This window comes from Anabas testudineus, chromosome 21 (genome assembly GCF_900324465.2).
Source record: "Anabas testudineus chromosome 21, fAnaTes1.2, whole genome shotgun sequence".
In the NCBI taxonomy this organism is placed as follows: domain Eukaryota; kingdom Metazoa; phylum Chordata; class Actinopteri; order Anabantiformes; family Anabantidae; genus Anabas; species Anabas testudineus.
The window spans coordinates 16,336,776-16,353,838 of NC_046629.1; the positions used below are offsets into that span (position 1 = coordinate 16,336,776).

General features: G+C 40.2%; 1 protein-coding gene across 1 annotated transcript in view; it reads left to right on the forward strand.

Moving 5' to 3' along the window:
- The window catches only part of LOC113173097 (ephrin type-A receptor 6-like), a 132,224-nt gene that overhangs the window by 58,462 nt on the left and 56,699 nt on the right, over nucleotides 1-17,063 (forward strand). The window contains exons 4-5 of the mRNA XM_026376393.1: nucleotides 12,043-12,198; nucleotides 14,295-14,630. Of these exons, the coding sequence (XP_026232178.1) occupies nucleotides 12,043-12,198; nucleotides 14,295-14,630 (492 nt within the window). The remainder of the gene's footprint in view (nucleotides 1-12,042; nucleotides 12,199-14,294; nucleotides 14,631-17,063) is intronic.

The following is a 17,063-nucleotide window of genomic DNA, read 5'->3' on the forward strand; positions in this document are numbered from 1 at the left end:
CTGAAAGAATTACAGTGAATTAAATTAAATGGTTAGTATGGTTAGTGGTGACTTTAGCACATCTTAAAACAATTTAGAAAAATTAGCAATTGAAGAACATCAGCATCGCAATGTTTTGGAAAAGGTTTTAAAAATCAGGCATTTAAGGCTAAAACACCTTCAAAAAGGCTTTGGAGGGACAGACAACTATGTACTGATGAGGTCACACACCCGTGGGTGGTTGGCTTATATCTTTTAAGTGCAGACAAGGCTGAAGTGAAATCTTTTTGACAGAGGCTACAAAAGTGAACCATGAGACACTTGTACCTCTCAGGACTGATTTTACTATTATTTCATTTTTATTCCATGGTTATTCTCCTTCATAGAGTCAGTAACACATCTTTGTAACTGTAATGTTCTTTTTTTTAATTTGATGTGAATAATATTTTCATAATTATTGTTGAAATACACTTAACATTCACCTTTCCACTGTGATTATATATATATATATATATATATATATATATATATATATATATATATATATATATATATATATATATATATATATATATAAAGTTATCCTTTTATACCTGAGGACAGCAACATCTCAGTCACGTTAATTTGTGGAACTTTGTTGTAATTTGCCGCAGCATCCACATCTCCAAACCATAAAAGTTGCAGGATAATCCCTGGATGAGTATGCTAAAATAAATCAAACACTGTTTGTTTTGGTCCACACACACAAGGGTTCAGATAGATGCACACACATTCACACCAGCGCATATTTTGGAGGTATTGCACATTTACCACTTCTAGGATTCATATTAATGCAATCAGAATAAATTTTTCCTCATCATATGCTGTTATCACTCTATAATAAAGAAAACGTATTAAGGGAAAATGAAAAGAAGGATTTGAGGAAATATAGCATCCATCAGCTCTTTTCCCTCTCTCCCATTAGTGGTAATTGATATTTGAGGCCTCATTTTGTGCCCCGGCCTCCCCTTTTCTTGAAATGAGCTTTCGGAGCGTAGAGAAAACAGCTGAGGCAGTGGAAATGGAATTGGTTGTGTGTCAGTGCATGAGAGAGTGGGATTATCCCAGTGTAATGTCAGCCTTATTAAACACTATTACAGTCTATAGATCAGAGAGCGATCTAAGAAGGATATACTGCCTGTTCATCTGCGTGCGGAGGTGTGTGTAAATTGGGATTACATGCCCATAAATGAGAGCTTTTTATGAAACATTCGACACGTTCCAGAGAATCTGGTCCACCACAAACTCAGTGTAATATTTTATTATTAGTAGTAGAAGTAGTTATAGCAGCAACATTAGTATTAGTAGGACAATGCATATGTTTACCTTTCTATTACACAATGACAGTTTTATTACCATGCCGTCATTTTTAATTAAAAGTATAGGAAACGTCTCCCATGTTTGAGAATATTTGACATGTTCTGTGCAGAAGACTAGCGCTGTTGCTCACAGACATCCAGACAATATGAGGTTTACTGTTGGATGCAAATAAAATCAAAGGCAACCAAAGCCTTGTGTTATAGGTTGCTATGGCAACACACTAAAATGAGGCATAGTGTAAAAGTAACGGAGGAGTCTCAGAGCCCAAAACTGCATATCTGACACAAACTACTGTAGTTACCAGCAACCAGAAATATAAACAGCACCGACTTGAATGCTGAAGCCTACTAGTAATCTGGATAAGCAGGAATGGTCCAGCACGTTATGAAAGAGGATACCTCAGCTCTAATTAGACCGATGACTTTACACGAGATGCTGCAGTCAAGCAGTGTTTTTCTCCGTGATCACAAAAAGAGAGTTAACCACACGGTCCTCGTCTGAACCAGCAAATAAAGATAAACAAACAAACAAATAAAAAAATCCACAACAGAGACAAAACAGAAGCAAGTGGTGATGTTTCTATAAACAACACCAATTAATACAGATTTCATGCTTTTGTGTTCCGTGTGACTTCAGACACACCTTTAATTTAACTCGGCTCATCAACATGTCGAATAATTGTGCTATCACACCGTAGGCGCAGGAGTGTACTAAGTGACAAGTCTTAGACAAATTAGAAAACACAAACCTCAGCACTCTCCGTCTCAGACATCTCACCATGTGTCCTGCTGTTAAAGTGAAAATTTAGTTCCAGCGCCATTGGAGAATAAGGTAGAGCTAGCACCGCAGCCAAGTTGGGTGACATTACGTGGCAGGCAGCTGAGCCTGAAGATGGGTTTAACTCTCAGCATTTGGTTTATACGCTATCAGAAACAAGTTGTCACTTTATGGTTATTTATACTGACTCACAGCGCTTAGTTCAAATTAGGGAACAATTCAGAGAGATTAGAGAAGTCAAGAGTGACCGGGAGCATGAGACATGAAGGTACTTTGGCGAAGTGTTGCTTTCTTCACTTCTCTCTTTCTCTGTCTGTGATCGAGTTGCTCTTCTACCTTAGTGAACTAAGCTTGATGCATGATCCTCTGATGGTGTTGTTGCTTTTAGTCTGCCTGATGTGCCATACACTGTCACCTTAGAAATCTCCAGTATAGAAAGCTAAACCTTTACTCTATATACACTCCCTTCTAAAAGTATTGGGAAAAACTATAATAATAATAATTATTATTATCATTATAATTATTATTATTATTGCTGTAGAGTGATAGCATCTCCCAGAAATAGCTACGACAGCTGTAGCTAGTCTCAGCAGTGTAATCAAGACGTGCCCTGTTGTCTTTTGCCCTCTTCTTTTTTGGAAATCAGAGTGGATATCGTCTTTCACAAAGTTGTTCTTAAATAAACTCAACACCTACACACTCGCAGTGTGACAGAGAGATTTTCTCACTTCTGACATACAGTACTACACCACATGTGTTGACATCCCGACAGCGGCTGCTCAGAATTCTGACACTGTGTACCAACACATGTACAGCCTCACTATCATCGCTACGATTGATTTCAGCGTCTTATTTCTCTTTTAACATGTTGCAAAATTGTGAGGCAGTGTTGAAGAGCTTCGAACAATTACAGTTTCGATACCATCTTCATTCATTTCACCAACAAACTTCAGTGAGAGACGTTTGTTGGAGAAAAAAAAATGCAAATGTCTGCACAGGCATAGGCACAAATCTGGAACTATGTGCAATACTGTTCGTACCATGATGCTTTCTAAATATTTTTCTATCCCACATATACCTGATTGGATTTGAGACTGTGAGCCTGTGAAAGGGAGATTTAGAAAGGGAAATCAAAATGAACAGAGGGAGAGAAAGAGCGTGAGAACGAGGGGGACCATCACCAAAGGCATTTCAATTGACTGATCCGTTTTAATTTCACTCCAGCTCCATTATGTTGTTGTTGATGTTACTAAAGGGCTGCCATGTCATTATCTCCCTCTTTTGTTAGTGCTGTTTCTGAGAAGACATTGCTGTTGTTTATTTTCCACAAGAAGGCCCTTATGCTAATGTGACCTCTGCTAAAGATGATTTGCTGTCGATTTAACAGCGTGTTAAAACCACAATCAGCATCAATCATGTGGAAGGAAGACAGGGAGGGAGAGAAAAAGTTTGGGGTTAAGTCATGCTAATCTTCGTAACACCTTAAAATAAATTAATCAGGCCTATATATAAACACACACACACACATGTTGACATGCATTCTCGCTTCCTCAAGAGGCACACAACCGTGCAAGCTTCATAATTAAACTCAGTGGAAACAGGAGGGTGATTATGAAGGTAAGGCAAACTGTTCCACAGGCATTCAATTAAAGGTTGTATATAGCTATGAGGGAGCTGCTTTAATGTACATGTAATGGTAAACTCCATGGTTTCTGCCAAAATGTAATTTAAAGTTTGTTTTATCCCAGAAACTCAACCTATTTAGATTAGGAGGTGGACACTGAACTGTATTAATTATATAAATAACAACATGACAGATCTTTAACTCTCAGTAAAAAAATTCAATAAGCATTTTTCCCCAGATGTGCTTGTTCCGGATCGAATTGCTGAAGACACAGACAGACCATCATCACTCTCCTTGAACACCTTGTGGGCAACAAGTGTCGCATTCCACTAGTAGTTTATGGGATCGGTGACAATAAGTGCTATCATAGATTTAGTGTTGTGATCACGTATCAGATATATCCTAATACAGGTCGGGGCTGTCTCGGAGCCAGTCAAGACATTCTCTCAGCAGTCCATAAAAGCAGTGCTTAACTGTTCATCCCAAAGCCTCGAGTAGCCACTGTTTTTGTCTCCAAAGAAAGATTTAGAGAGGAACTCTGCTCTTGCTCAGAGATAACGGATGTCTTTTGAGAGGTTTACTACTCTGTTAGTTCATTTGGCACAAGACTGTTTCTGTGCTGCTATAAACACTGCCGTAAAGGGATCAGCGAGGCTGACCTCTGCAAAGTCCATAAAAAGATCTTTGTCTCTGATAATGTCACAGATATAGTATGTGAGAGATGGCTGCTCCGGAATAAGCCCATTCAGCACCGTCTCCAGTGAAACCTGGCTCGTACTCGCTCGCTTGTCTTTTTTTTTTTTTTGCGTTTTCATCTCCATCTCTCTGTCTGCTTGATAATCAGACATTTCCCCCTCGCCTTTCACAGTGTGTCACTCTTTGTTCTCCTGTTACTTTTATGTCCATTAATATTTTTTTTACTTAGCTAGATGCCCGCGTTTTAATTTTCCATTTTCAGTAGAACAGACAACACTTTGATGCCAGGTGTCTGTGATGCTTCTGTAACTAATTCTCTGGGAGTGTAGAAACGCAGAAGGCCGTTCGTGCCATGCAGCAGCAGAAATGTTCTCTGATTATTTTGTCGCGTTTGAGTACAATATGTGACAGTAACTAGAGAAGCTACATGCTGGTTGATGGACTGTTCACACAAGCAGTAATGGTTTTTGTATTAATACCAAAAATCACGTGTATTTAACATATACACTAATCAGCTACAGCATCTCACACTTGATGCATGTCGTCAGTGGCAAAGATCATTTGCTCTGATTATCCTTGTTAATTGTATTGTTTTACTAACAAAATGGCTTGCATTAAAAGAGCCCATTACCTTCATTACCTGATTTCCAATACTGAAATTCAGTCATTGGATCTTATCAAACCCCATCTTATTAACGCAATAAACCCTCCTGCTGCAAAATACCATCATAATTAAACACAAAAAAAAAAAAATCAATGCAATAGATGAAATTCGAATAAATGTGGCAAGAGGGTGCATAAAGAAACAAATTAACCAGAAATAGTGAGATATTCCTTTGCTGAGGCTGAGTGGAGAGACATTTTCCTCTCTTCGTCGCAGTCGGCCCACTTACTTTGTATTAAGCATGTAATATTAATGTAGATTTTTATACTGGAAAATTGTTATTAATATACAGTAGTACTGAAGTGAAGAGAACATATGTAAATACATGTCATACATAGTGCTTTGACCTTTGCTAAAGTGAAAAGGTAAATGTTCAGTTTTATAGAACACCAATGCAGTGACAGATTATCTTCAAATAAAAATGAAAGATTCACATATCTAATAAAGTTATTAATAACTTGCTGAAGCTCTCACGCCAGGCGGCCTGCTTTTTCGTGCATTACTAATTGAGCAAACACCATTCTCAACACTTCCACAGATATGTGTTGGAGAGCCCCACTAATCCTCAAGTGCAAATCAGAGATAGCTCTCACTGCTTGCAGCTAATGAAGAGAGGGAATAAGGCTGATGACTAACGATGAGTAACGGGAGACGGTCTGAAATGAAGAAGAGACGAGGGCTTTTCACTCTGAGTGTTCAAGAGTGTTGTTTCTGATTACATGTGAAAAACTATTAAACGTGGGCTTCAGAGTGCCACTGCTCCGGCTTATTTTAAGAGCAGCTGAAGAAGAGGTGCGACTTTTCACCATCTCTAGTGTTGTAGTGCACATAGCAATACAACTAGGAGCCGATATGAGAACGTAGATGGGTGTTGCTGGCTCAACCACATGCATGGTAGTGTATGTTCTTAGGTATTTGCATCATTTTGTGTGTGTGTGTGTGTGTGTGTGTGTGGTTTGGAAGTGAACGTGAATGTCATCTTATATGAGCACAGAGAATAGGATTGCAATTTTCCCCTGGAGTGTGATGAATATCATTATAGTATATAGAGAGAATAAAAAGGGGACTTGGCACTGGTATTCTGTTAATATCCAAAATACTGTATGTGCGGACAAGATGTGTTCTATGTCAGCAAGGGGAAAACCAAGTGTTTTATGTATTGTTTTATAGTTTTCATAGATAGAACACTGAGCAGAGAAATATTTATAGCAGTACTGTAGAACGTATGTGAAATAAAACAGCGAACAGGGAACGTCTTCCATTTTTTCCCCATGTGCAATAAGTTCCAGGCTGCATCCTGCCTAACGCCACCATTTCAGCAATGATCTCTCATCTTTTGCATCGCCGCCTTTACCACCGCTGCCTTTGATTTCAAGAGCTGAACTATTCTGCAACATTTGTTGATGTGGTTCTGCAAGTAAATGCTGCAGAATTGTGCTCCTCTTGGAATTGTTCTTCTTCGCTGGCCACCGTGAGAGGAACGCGCCATCATCGGCTAGACACCGCAAGAGCTGAAGAGTTTCATTCAGTCATGCTCACAGAACTCAGAGTACACATCCACATAGGCTACATGTAAACAAGGTTGTAATAAGGACTTGTTGCATTGGACTGATTACTCTCAGATGAGCTTAGTGTTAATGGAAAGAGTTAATTTGTAAAACCTCCACTGACTAAGGATTGATCAAACCTGACCACATCATGTGCCTTTGGAAACTATCCAAGATATAATCATTCTAATAATTATACTGTATATATAATAATTTTTGTACATGTTTATAGTTTTCTTAGATAGCTGCAGTAGAAAGATGGCAGGGGGGGAGACTGAGATAGGGAATGACATGCACTGATGGTTGCTGGCAGGATAGGACCCGGGGATGTTGTGGTTCATGGTTGTCACTTTAACCCCTGTCACCCCAGGGTGCCCACATTAAATTAAGCATGACTTTAATAGCTTTCCCTTAAGGTGATGTGGTGTAGGAAAATAGGATAGGATAGAATATTTAACTATTTCTAGACTTGCACTGGCTTTAAATGTCATGAATCTAATCATGAAACATGAAACATGAAAGTGTTCAGTATATAGACATACGCTGGGCAGACTGGGCAGTCTCCTCATGACAAACTTCTAAAAACATATGAAACATAGGTGGAACCCGCAAAATTGTGAGCGACGAGCAGAGGCAGACACACTCTCTACTCTCCGCATATGATCTGTCTGCCAGTTGCTCCATTGTTGTTCAGGTCCAGAGAGGATGAAGCAGCAGGCCTCACAAACCAATCTGCTGCCTCTGCTTCTCAGGGCCCTGCTCGGGGCTCTGAGCCCTGGGCTTGAAGATGTTCTGGATGACTTCCAGATCTCATTAACCTTGGGCTGAAGGCCCAGAATTAGATCAGAGCCCCAAAGGCCAGTGGGTCAGGGTACTATTCTCTCATCCCCTGCTCAGATCTAGTCTTCACAGGCCAGTCAGTCCTGACACATGGACACTGTTGACAGGGGTCAGCTAGTTGGAATCCTCACAACAGGATTTTGAGCTACTAGATCTTTTGCTAAAACATCCAAATAACATCTAAAATATCAGTGGATTACACCTATGTGGATAATACATGTCATAAATCACAATACAGTAATCACTGCAATCAAGCAATGTCTGTAGCTCTCGATGAGACTTCTGTGTCAGGTTTAAAGAGAGTCTACTCCAGTGTGGCTTTTTCTTTCTTTTCTCAATGTCTGTATTCACTTTAAATGGCTGCTATGAGCTCTGGCGTCTGGGTCAACAAACAGTTTGCTCTGTGGTCATATCACACTCTACCTCTGTCTGACAGGCAAACATACAGTACTGTATCTTTCTATCTCAATATCAATACAACCCTATTACACTCGATGCAGACAGCAGCTCCCTCATATTATTCTTACGCCAGGATGATCGAAACACCTCACAGCATGTTATTTTCTAATACAGCATTTCTCACTCATGCTTTTTTTTTTTTTCTTGCCGCTCTTATAGGACATCTTACTGCGTTATGAAGGTCCATAACAACTTTATTGAATGCATTGTGTATGTTCAATGGAATACATTCAGTTCTGATATGACACTCACTTTTATTCATTTTTACATATTGTAAAACTGTGACCTTTGTGCTGATGAAGCTGTTACAGAAAGAATTCACTCTACAAACACAACGTACACACACAGTCTTTCCCTGCTGCCTCCTTTTACTGTACTATTATGTTTTGGCAAAGACTTTTCCTTCTGTATGGATCTGATGTTACATTCATAGGGGAAATAATACAAATAAAATGGAAATGATTTATCAGCTGGGGTGCGTCTGTGCCTGTGTACGCACCAGCACAAGTGTCTGCTAACCTTCTTGCTACTGCGTGTCCATTCTGGGGTGATGCATGGTCAGCCGTTGTACAGCACCAGTGTGGCCTTGGAACAGAGCGTGGCCAGACAGATTGCAGCGGGAATCTGTGAAGTTCGAAGAGGAACATCCCCTCAGTTCAGCGAAGGTCGGGCAGAAGCATCATTAGGTTGACAGTCTAAAACAGGGTCTGGTGGGGTGGGGGTGCTGACTGACGGATTCTGACTCAAGGACTCATTGGTATCATAGGTTAATGATGGAAGTAGCCTTGGTATGCCATGGGGGATGCCACTCATCATACTGATGATGCCTCTGTGTGTGTTTTAGTGCACTGCATGCTGCGGTTTTTGAAAGCCATTGTCAACTTGATTGATTTTCAACATTTAGTAACATTTAGTAACATCTTTATTTTACTCTTTCCTGATACGTACATGACATAAGACTTTATACTGAAAAAAGTTTAACAATGATTGTGTAGTGATGTAAAGAATTTATCATTGTATCATAAAATATTCTGTTATATTTCAGGTCATCAATATGATACATGTGTATGTAATGCTCACAAGAACTGAGCGGGGGGTGTGTCAAGATGCTTCAGTAATTTAAGGAGGCAAGAATGTACAGTAGTTGCAAAGAAGCAGGAACACTCTGACCTTTATGCAATGCAGATTTTATTCTAGAAGCCGATTTCAGCAGTCGCTTAACTTCTTCACATCTTACAATACAAACCAAATCGTGTCATATTAGAAGCCTCTGGGTCATCCCAAAGTGTAGGGATACACTTTCAGATGACATATAGGGATTTGCCATTTATATTGAAGTTAATACTTTTTCCTCAGTATGTTCATAACTTGGTAGTAAATATACCACAGATTATACTGTCTATTCAATATCTACAATATACGAGTTGTGTTGTTGTTACAATATTTATTGTCACTGTCCATCTGACCCAGTTTGTCTCGTGCTTCTGGATACCCCTGAAGTTTCTTTATGATGTGATTTGTTTTTTACTGTAAGCTGTGACAATGACTACTAGTAGGTCTGTGCTGCACAACTGTGTAATTTAACAAACTGTAACAAACAACTCTCATACAAAGCAACAACACTAAAACAGCGTCGGCCTGTGCTGCACGTGTTGGTGTGTGTAACGTCTTTGCCTCTGCCGTAATTGTCCCCATTCGATCTGGGCAGTCAGGGTTTCAAGCGCTTCCTTGTCCTCCCCGCAGCTTCATTTATCACAGACAACAATGGAGACCCACACAAGAGCACTAAGTGCTTCAAGGTGAATCCCTTTAAATTGCTCAGCGTGTGTTACCTCGGCAAATGGATGTGCTTGGTGATAGCAATGGAAATCTCATGAGACGCTTGCAAGTCTCTGTTACATGGAAGCATTTTGGGAAAATTAAAGGACAGTGACAGTCTGAGTTTGGAAGTAGTAGCTTGTTCCACCTTTTTACCTTTTCTATGTTGTGTTTTATCCTGAGTTAGTTTCAGCTTCAAATGGAAGCTCAGTTTATAACAGCCAGGCACATCCTTTCAGACAACCAGAGAATTTCAGTAACTTCTACCTGATTAGGAGGTATTGTAGCTCCTATTTTGTAATAATTTGATAATGACTCATACAGCTGAGAGACTGTGCAGAGCATGGTGGAGCATAGAAGTCAGTAGAAGAGCATAACAGGGTAAACAGAGGGACTGCTGTTCTGCGGAGACGAGTGGATTGCTTTCGAGTGCAAAACATAGCTGTGAGCTGTGCTTGTTGTGGCATTAATACAAATAACATTGTATTAAGCAATCCCAGCTGGGGCTCGGATTTCACATGCCTGAAAAAAGGGGAGAGCGATCTATGCCAACTTTTTGATTCTGCTCATTTTCATCTAAGAGCTTGTGTTTTGTAGAAAGACATGTGTTATGTATAAATGCAGAACCAACAGAAAACCCCTTCATTTCACGTTCCCATGCACAGGGTTTCTGAAGTGAGCAGTTAGTGTTTGGATTACAACAACAACAGCCTCATTTAGGCAAAATTTCATGCACCAAGCCTTAAATCTCCAGTTTCTTTTGGGAAACAATACAGGCAGTTACAGCTGTAGACATATTCTTCATGTCACTCTCCTAATTTTCAGTTTTCTCCTAATTTTCAATTCGTTAATTCACATACTTGACTCACTAATGCTATTTTTCTACTCAGTGCAGAGACTGTTTTACAATATTTTGATTAGATCTTTTTCACAGACTTGTCATACTGGCAAAATTACAGGTGCCGTTACTCTATAATGGCCACTTTGCTCTATTTGGCTGCATTTGTCAGTTCTAAGAGTGTCACAGTCACCCAGCATGCACATGAACCTTGCCAATGACACAACTAAGTACAGTTCAGCCATCATTATGGCCATAAATGTTCGTTTTCTTACACCTTTAAGTATCCCTTAACTTTAGTCTTTCTACAAACAGTGTCACAGTCTTTATTTCATATAACTGTGCTCTGTAAATTGGACTGTTATTGTTTCTTTGGGGGGAGGTTTTCCTTATTGGAGGTATTCGGAGAGTGTTGTTGTAGATTTTAGTGATACTTCTCATCTTTCCTTTACCTTTTTTTTATTTATTGAAGCCACAGAAAATTGGAATCCATAAAAAAAGAAATCTGATTTACCCACGATCTCTTTCAAAATAAGACTCTGCTGTTGTATAAATATAAGTACATGAATTATGAAACCCGAGCTTAACCCGGTCTGACTGTAAACAGACGATCAAGGTGAACTAAAGGTAAAAGACTCTTGGAAAACTATCACAAAACACATGAGACATGTGTAACAGGTGATATACATATAGATGTTTTTCTCTCAAAGAACTTTTCTGTTTTCCCACACGCCCCAGTTTTAATTATTCATTGAGAAAAACACACTTGCAATAAATATAAATCAGGCATTAAAGCTTTAACAGTCAGTATCCTCAGGTTTAACCCGTGTTTCTAATTCAGTAAGGGAGAAGAAAATATGTTTGGATTTCTGCATTGCAAATGTTTTGGATCCAGTTGCGATAAACAAATAAAAAAAACATATAGCATGGTGATGAATATCTGTCTCTTGGAGTGTCTGTTAAGCCTCTTTGTTTTTATGTAAAATGAAAACCATCATTCTGAATACTTAAAGGTTCTGAAAGCCAGCAGATGGTCTCATGTATTTTGTTCAACGTTGCTGCATCACTTTCCATATTTGTAACAAAAACACACTTTTGTGGATTTGATAAAATCTTTCATTCTCTAAACTATGAATTTCTAATAAACACAGAACATGATTAGCATTGCTGATCATGCAAATATGTGATGATTAGTGACACCAGACAGCTCTATTGTCATGTTACAGATGCTGTAGATGTGGCTGGAAAAAAAAAACAAACAAGCATTGAGCAGGATTTTTTTTGTCTCTTTGGGCTCTTTTGCACGTAAAGACACATTAGAGAGCCGCAGTGTGTCGTATCCGTCTGCTGCGTTTGTACAGTAGCTGTTACTGCATAACAACTTTGCTCTCATATCTTTTTATATTGTCTTTCTGTCGCCTCCACCCCCACCCCCCAACAGCATGCCACCCAGGCTTCTACAAGGCTTACGCAGGAAACATCAAGTGTTCAAAGTGCCCTCCACATAGTTTCAGCTATGGAGAAGGGGCTGCCATCTGTCGCTGTGAGAAGGGCTACTTCAGGGCTGACAAAGACCCTCCAACTATGGCTTGCACTCGTGAGTATACCAGCAGCTGCTGTTAACACTTACTTATTACCGCTGCAGTCACTTTAAGGCAGTCACTGAAAGAGCTCAGGAGCTTTCAGTCATCAGAGTTGTTGAAGAACTTTGAACCTTTACTATGTCTGACCTTGACTAGATGAGCTGATAGAGAGATGACCGATACGTTATAGATTTCTATAACTGTGTGCCTGTATGTCCATTTGTCTGGATAAGTTAGGACTTTGTCTTTAGAGCTGATGGATTACTCCAGCAGTCTTCTCTGAATTGCAGTGGCTGTAAATCCTGTTTTTGTCCCTCGAACTTATTTGGTGTGAAACTGTGCATTAGAGAGTCTCTGGATGAATTACATGGCTTTTGTTCAGCTGCCCCGTCTTCAGTAATGATTCACTGACTGTCATTACGACTTCATATTTGCATTAAATTACCGTTTAACCGGACTAATTCTCCTTTAATTAAAAAGCCATTTAGCTGTCACAGAGATAGACGGGGGCCACGTCTTAGAGCTCTCCAGGGTGGAAGATTGTATTTGTCTTTTACACCGAGACATTGTGGGATGCTGTGAGTCTGTATTGCCCTGCAAGATGCACTGTTTTCTGAAGAAATCATCAGAAAGACTTGGCTCTTTATACAGCGTGGCCATCATTAAATTTGTAAAACCGTGCTTCTGCCATGCGTTATAGACCTTTCCAGTGCAAAGTCTCAGTTACAGCAGTTACATACATTTCTACAATATCTAAAAATCCCTTTTAAACAGATTTAGAAATGTGAGCTAGAAAAACAACACGATGAAGAAAAGTGATTTATTTATGATCCAGCTTCTACTTTCTTATCGTTTGAAAATACAGTATGAAGACATTGCCCCAGGTTAACAAACACTGAATTTTGGAAACTCCTTTAGTAAAATCTGAACAGAATCAAGTGCAGTGTCCACAAAAGAGATGCTGAGCAGCCATAACATTAAAAGCACATAGTGATTCTAACATAGATACTTGGCTCATTAGATGGAGTTGAATGTTCGGGGGCTTTTCAACCTTTGTTGTTAGTTGTTTAATTGATTCTAAATCTTCAAGGCCATTTCTTTCTCCTGGTACAAACACACTGTATAAAGGCTTGCGGGGGTGTGACAGCCCAGCAGACTAAGAGGAATAGACTAACACATCTACGTTTCCAAGCTGTTTACTCCCATTTTAATTAGAAGGCCAGTGCACAAACAATTTGCTTGATGTATAAGATAAACATATATATGTATGTCTAGAGAAGGAGCGAGATTAAAGACTGAGGGTCCGAGAGGAAGACAAAGGTAGAAACCAAGAACAGGGGATGTCACAGGAGGCGAGGTAATGGAGAGAAAGTGTGAAGGCTGGATGGAGTAGACAGTGAAGAGAGAAAAGAAGAAGGGTGCTGATACCAATCTCCCCCTAGAGGAGAATAGGAGCTGATTGATGGCAGTGGGGATGCTCCGCAGGAGGGGTGGTGGGTGGATTCTCCTCGATAGAGAGAATAGAAGAGGTGAGATAATGGCTGATAGAGGCAGAAGGAGATAAAGAGAGAGAGAATGGACATACGCTGACACACAGAAGTGGATAAGGGGCAGGAGGAGCCTTTCTGTCTGCAGAGATTTTTAGCAAAGACGGGGTAGGAGAGGGATGGAGGGATGATGAAGGAGAGGGAAGCATCCCATTGTCGACACAGACAGTGAGCTTGGCAGGACGGGAGTGTTCAAATCCCTCAGGCCTTTTAACTCCTCCCTGTTGACAGCTGGCTGCCTGCTATAGCACAATACTTACCCTGGCACACAAACACACACCAACATACCTCACCGAAGTGAAATGTAAGGGAGGTGAAATGTTTACTGCACAGGAGAGGAATGCATTATGAAGAGATGTGGTACGGCAGTACTGTGTATCCACAACAAATGAATATGGCAGTGTACTACCGTATGTGAGATGCAGCTGTTCCATTTGTAGAGATCCTTGAGATAGGGATGATCAGGCTGTGATACGTTTACATTAGCAAATGTGTGCGTGTGTGTGCTCCCTCCTGTCCCTGGACACACACTTAATATTACCTTTAACAACCTCTTTTGACAGGTCCTCCATCTCCTCCCCGTAACATTATGTTTAACTTGAATGACACCTGCCTGATGCTGGAGTGGTCACCTCCCAGTGACACCGGGGGCCGCCGGGACCTCACTTACAATGTCCAGTGCAAACGCTGCGGCCCCGAGCCCGACCAGTGCCAGCTGTGTGAGGAGGAGCTCCGCTTCCTGCCGCGGCCGCTGGGCCTGACCAACGCCACCGTCACAGTCGTGGACTTCTCGGCGCACGCCAACTACACCTTTGAAATCGAGTCCCTGAATGGTGTGTCAGACCTGAGCTCCTTCCCTCGCCAGGTAGCTATCGTCACCGTCAGCACTGATCATGGTGGTGAGTATGTATTATATCTGAATTTCACTTGATGTGGAGTTACTTGTCTGTTAAAGCATATTTAGCTTATTGCTAGGGTGATCAGCAAATCCACTACGCTTACGGTAATACAGTATGTGTTGTCTTAAGTTAACATTATGATGACAGGTAAACTAAAATAATTCTAATAGTGTAAATTCTTTTGTTTCTGTGGTATTTTCACAAGTCACTCTTATAACTAATGACAAATCAGATAGGATCTATGCAGACAGTCCAGTTCAATTCATTATAATGTGGAACTTGGTGCAGTATGACATGATGTAACTCACCATCATTCAGTTCCATATATTAGGAGAATAACTAAAATACTGATAAGAGTGAATTTTGATTCTAGTTAAGCCACGAGCTGCTTCATTAATTTCTGGCTGGGATAGAGTGACCATATGGTAAGAACATTTCATCTCATGAACACTCACTGTGGAGACATTTTCCTTTATCTGTAAAGTTTGCGCTGGTGCATTATGACTTGAGTCCCCCCCGTGTGTTTGTGACAAAGAAAGGCAAGTCTGGCGTTAACTCCAGAATGCCACTGAGATGGATTGTTCTCGCAGTAGTTGTAGTTTTGTATCCTTAATCGCTGCTGCACACAATGGCAGGAGGCCAAAGGGAGGTTGTCTCTACCTACTTGCTCCAAAAAAAGGTTTTTTTTTATGCTGAAAGACCTGTATTTTCCTCCAGGACATGATTTGTTGTGTAGAACGCTTATGCTTTTAATTTGTGATTTGCAAACACTGTGTTTTTTTGTTTGTCTCTCTCCTCCGTCTCCTGCCCTCCCCTGACTATACTCTCACCTTTTGTCGGTTGCTATTGGTTTGTCCTCCTCCCTCTCTCCCCTGTTTGCTATTTAAAAACATGTTTGTTTTTGCTTTCATCTTTGCTCTCTCCTTCCTTCTTTGTCTCCTTTCCTCCAGCCTTCTGTTGCTGTGGGAGTCTGAGAGAAATGCATTTTCTCATACAGCCAAAACACATTAAATGCATTATTCTATGTCACTGGGGACAGCTCTAGCCTTTATAGGTACCTGAATGTTATACACAGCCTTTTTATTTCATTAGTATGCCCAGTTTAGCACATAGACGTGGCAGGTCCCCAGGGTGTACACAAGACCCATTTCAACACTAACACACCCAGCTGCAGCTATTTAAAATGCTCAAGGGTTCCTGGACTTCAGCCAGTGATAAGCAGACTGATTATATATGTTGCCACTTACAGTACCACAGCTATTTGAACTATTCGTGTGTCATTTAACACAAATTATCTTTATTTTTTATCATCATCAAATTACATAGCTGGTTGTACGGCATGTAGGCTGTAATCGTGCGGTGTCATCCAAATCATGTGCCGATGATGTGGGTTTGTATTACTGTACACTCGGCTGTTCATGCTGTGTCAGTGTCATGGGTTTCGTGTAATGAAGTATTTGTCCAAGTTTTGATATCAGATCTGCACCAGTCGTTTAGAAAAATACTTTTTTTTTTTTTTTCTCTGGAAATTAGGTTTGAAAAAGTGGAGGATTACATGCTCCCAAAATCGGATATTCTTTTTGGGAGATTACCACGCTGCAGCACGCTCTTCTGCAGAGCGAGTTGCTTCGGGGGTTGTTAATAGCCTTAATGTTGTTAGGTTAGCAAGTGTTTTCAAATCTGTTTGTAGTGTGTCTTTCACATTTGCTCAGCTCTAAATGTGTTTTGTTACTATACCCGTTTAAAGTGCAGGACTTATCTGAATGCTCAGATAACGTGTTTCTGCCGCCAAGGAGCAAAACGTATTACGGTATTTTCACTCATAGATAATTAATAAGTGAAAACAAATTAACCATGAAAAAAGAGACAAACAGCCAAGGTCTACGAGCTCAACAAAAAGAGAAAGAAGTCTGAAAAAGTTAGTGGTTAGCAACAGAAAATAATTCTGACCACTCTAACAGCAGAATGTGGCTTTTATGTACTACTGTGATTTACGAATCACTTAATCAAGGCTGCAGTGATGAGGAATCTTCTCTCTTGGATTGGTGGTATCTCGAGTATTTCATATCCTCAACATGTTTTCACACTATGCTTAAATCCATCCACATTATTTTCTGTACATATGTTACAGTACATACCCAACCACTCACCATGTGTGGTACACTGTAGAGCATGCTGCTTTAGGATTTAGCAGGTTTGCACAGTTGCTGTCCGCCTGCAAACTAGTTTGGACAAACATGATGTAATGTCTGCATAAAGTGGACTACTTACTCTGTATGTCACTTATTAATGGGATGTGTGTGCGTCTGTGGTGTGTGATTATCATCCCCATTCAGTTCTTTTCTTCTCCTTTCACAGTAAAACTTTCACAAGCCATCTGAGAGCAATAGGAAATTAGACAGTCTGCCCATTTTCTACTGTGTGTCTTTCACA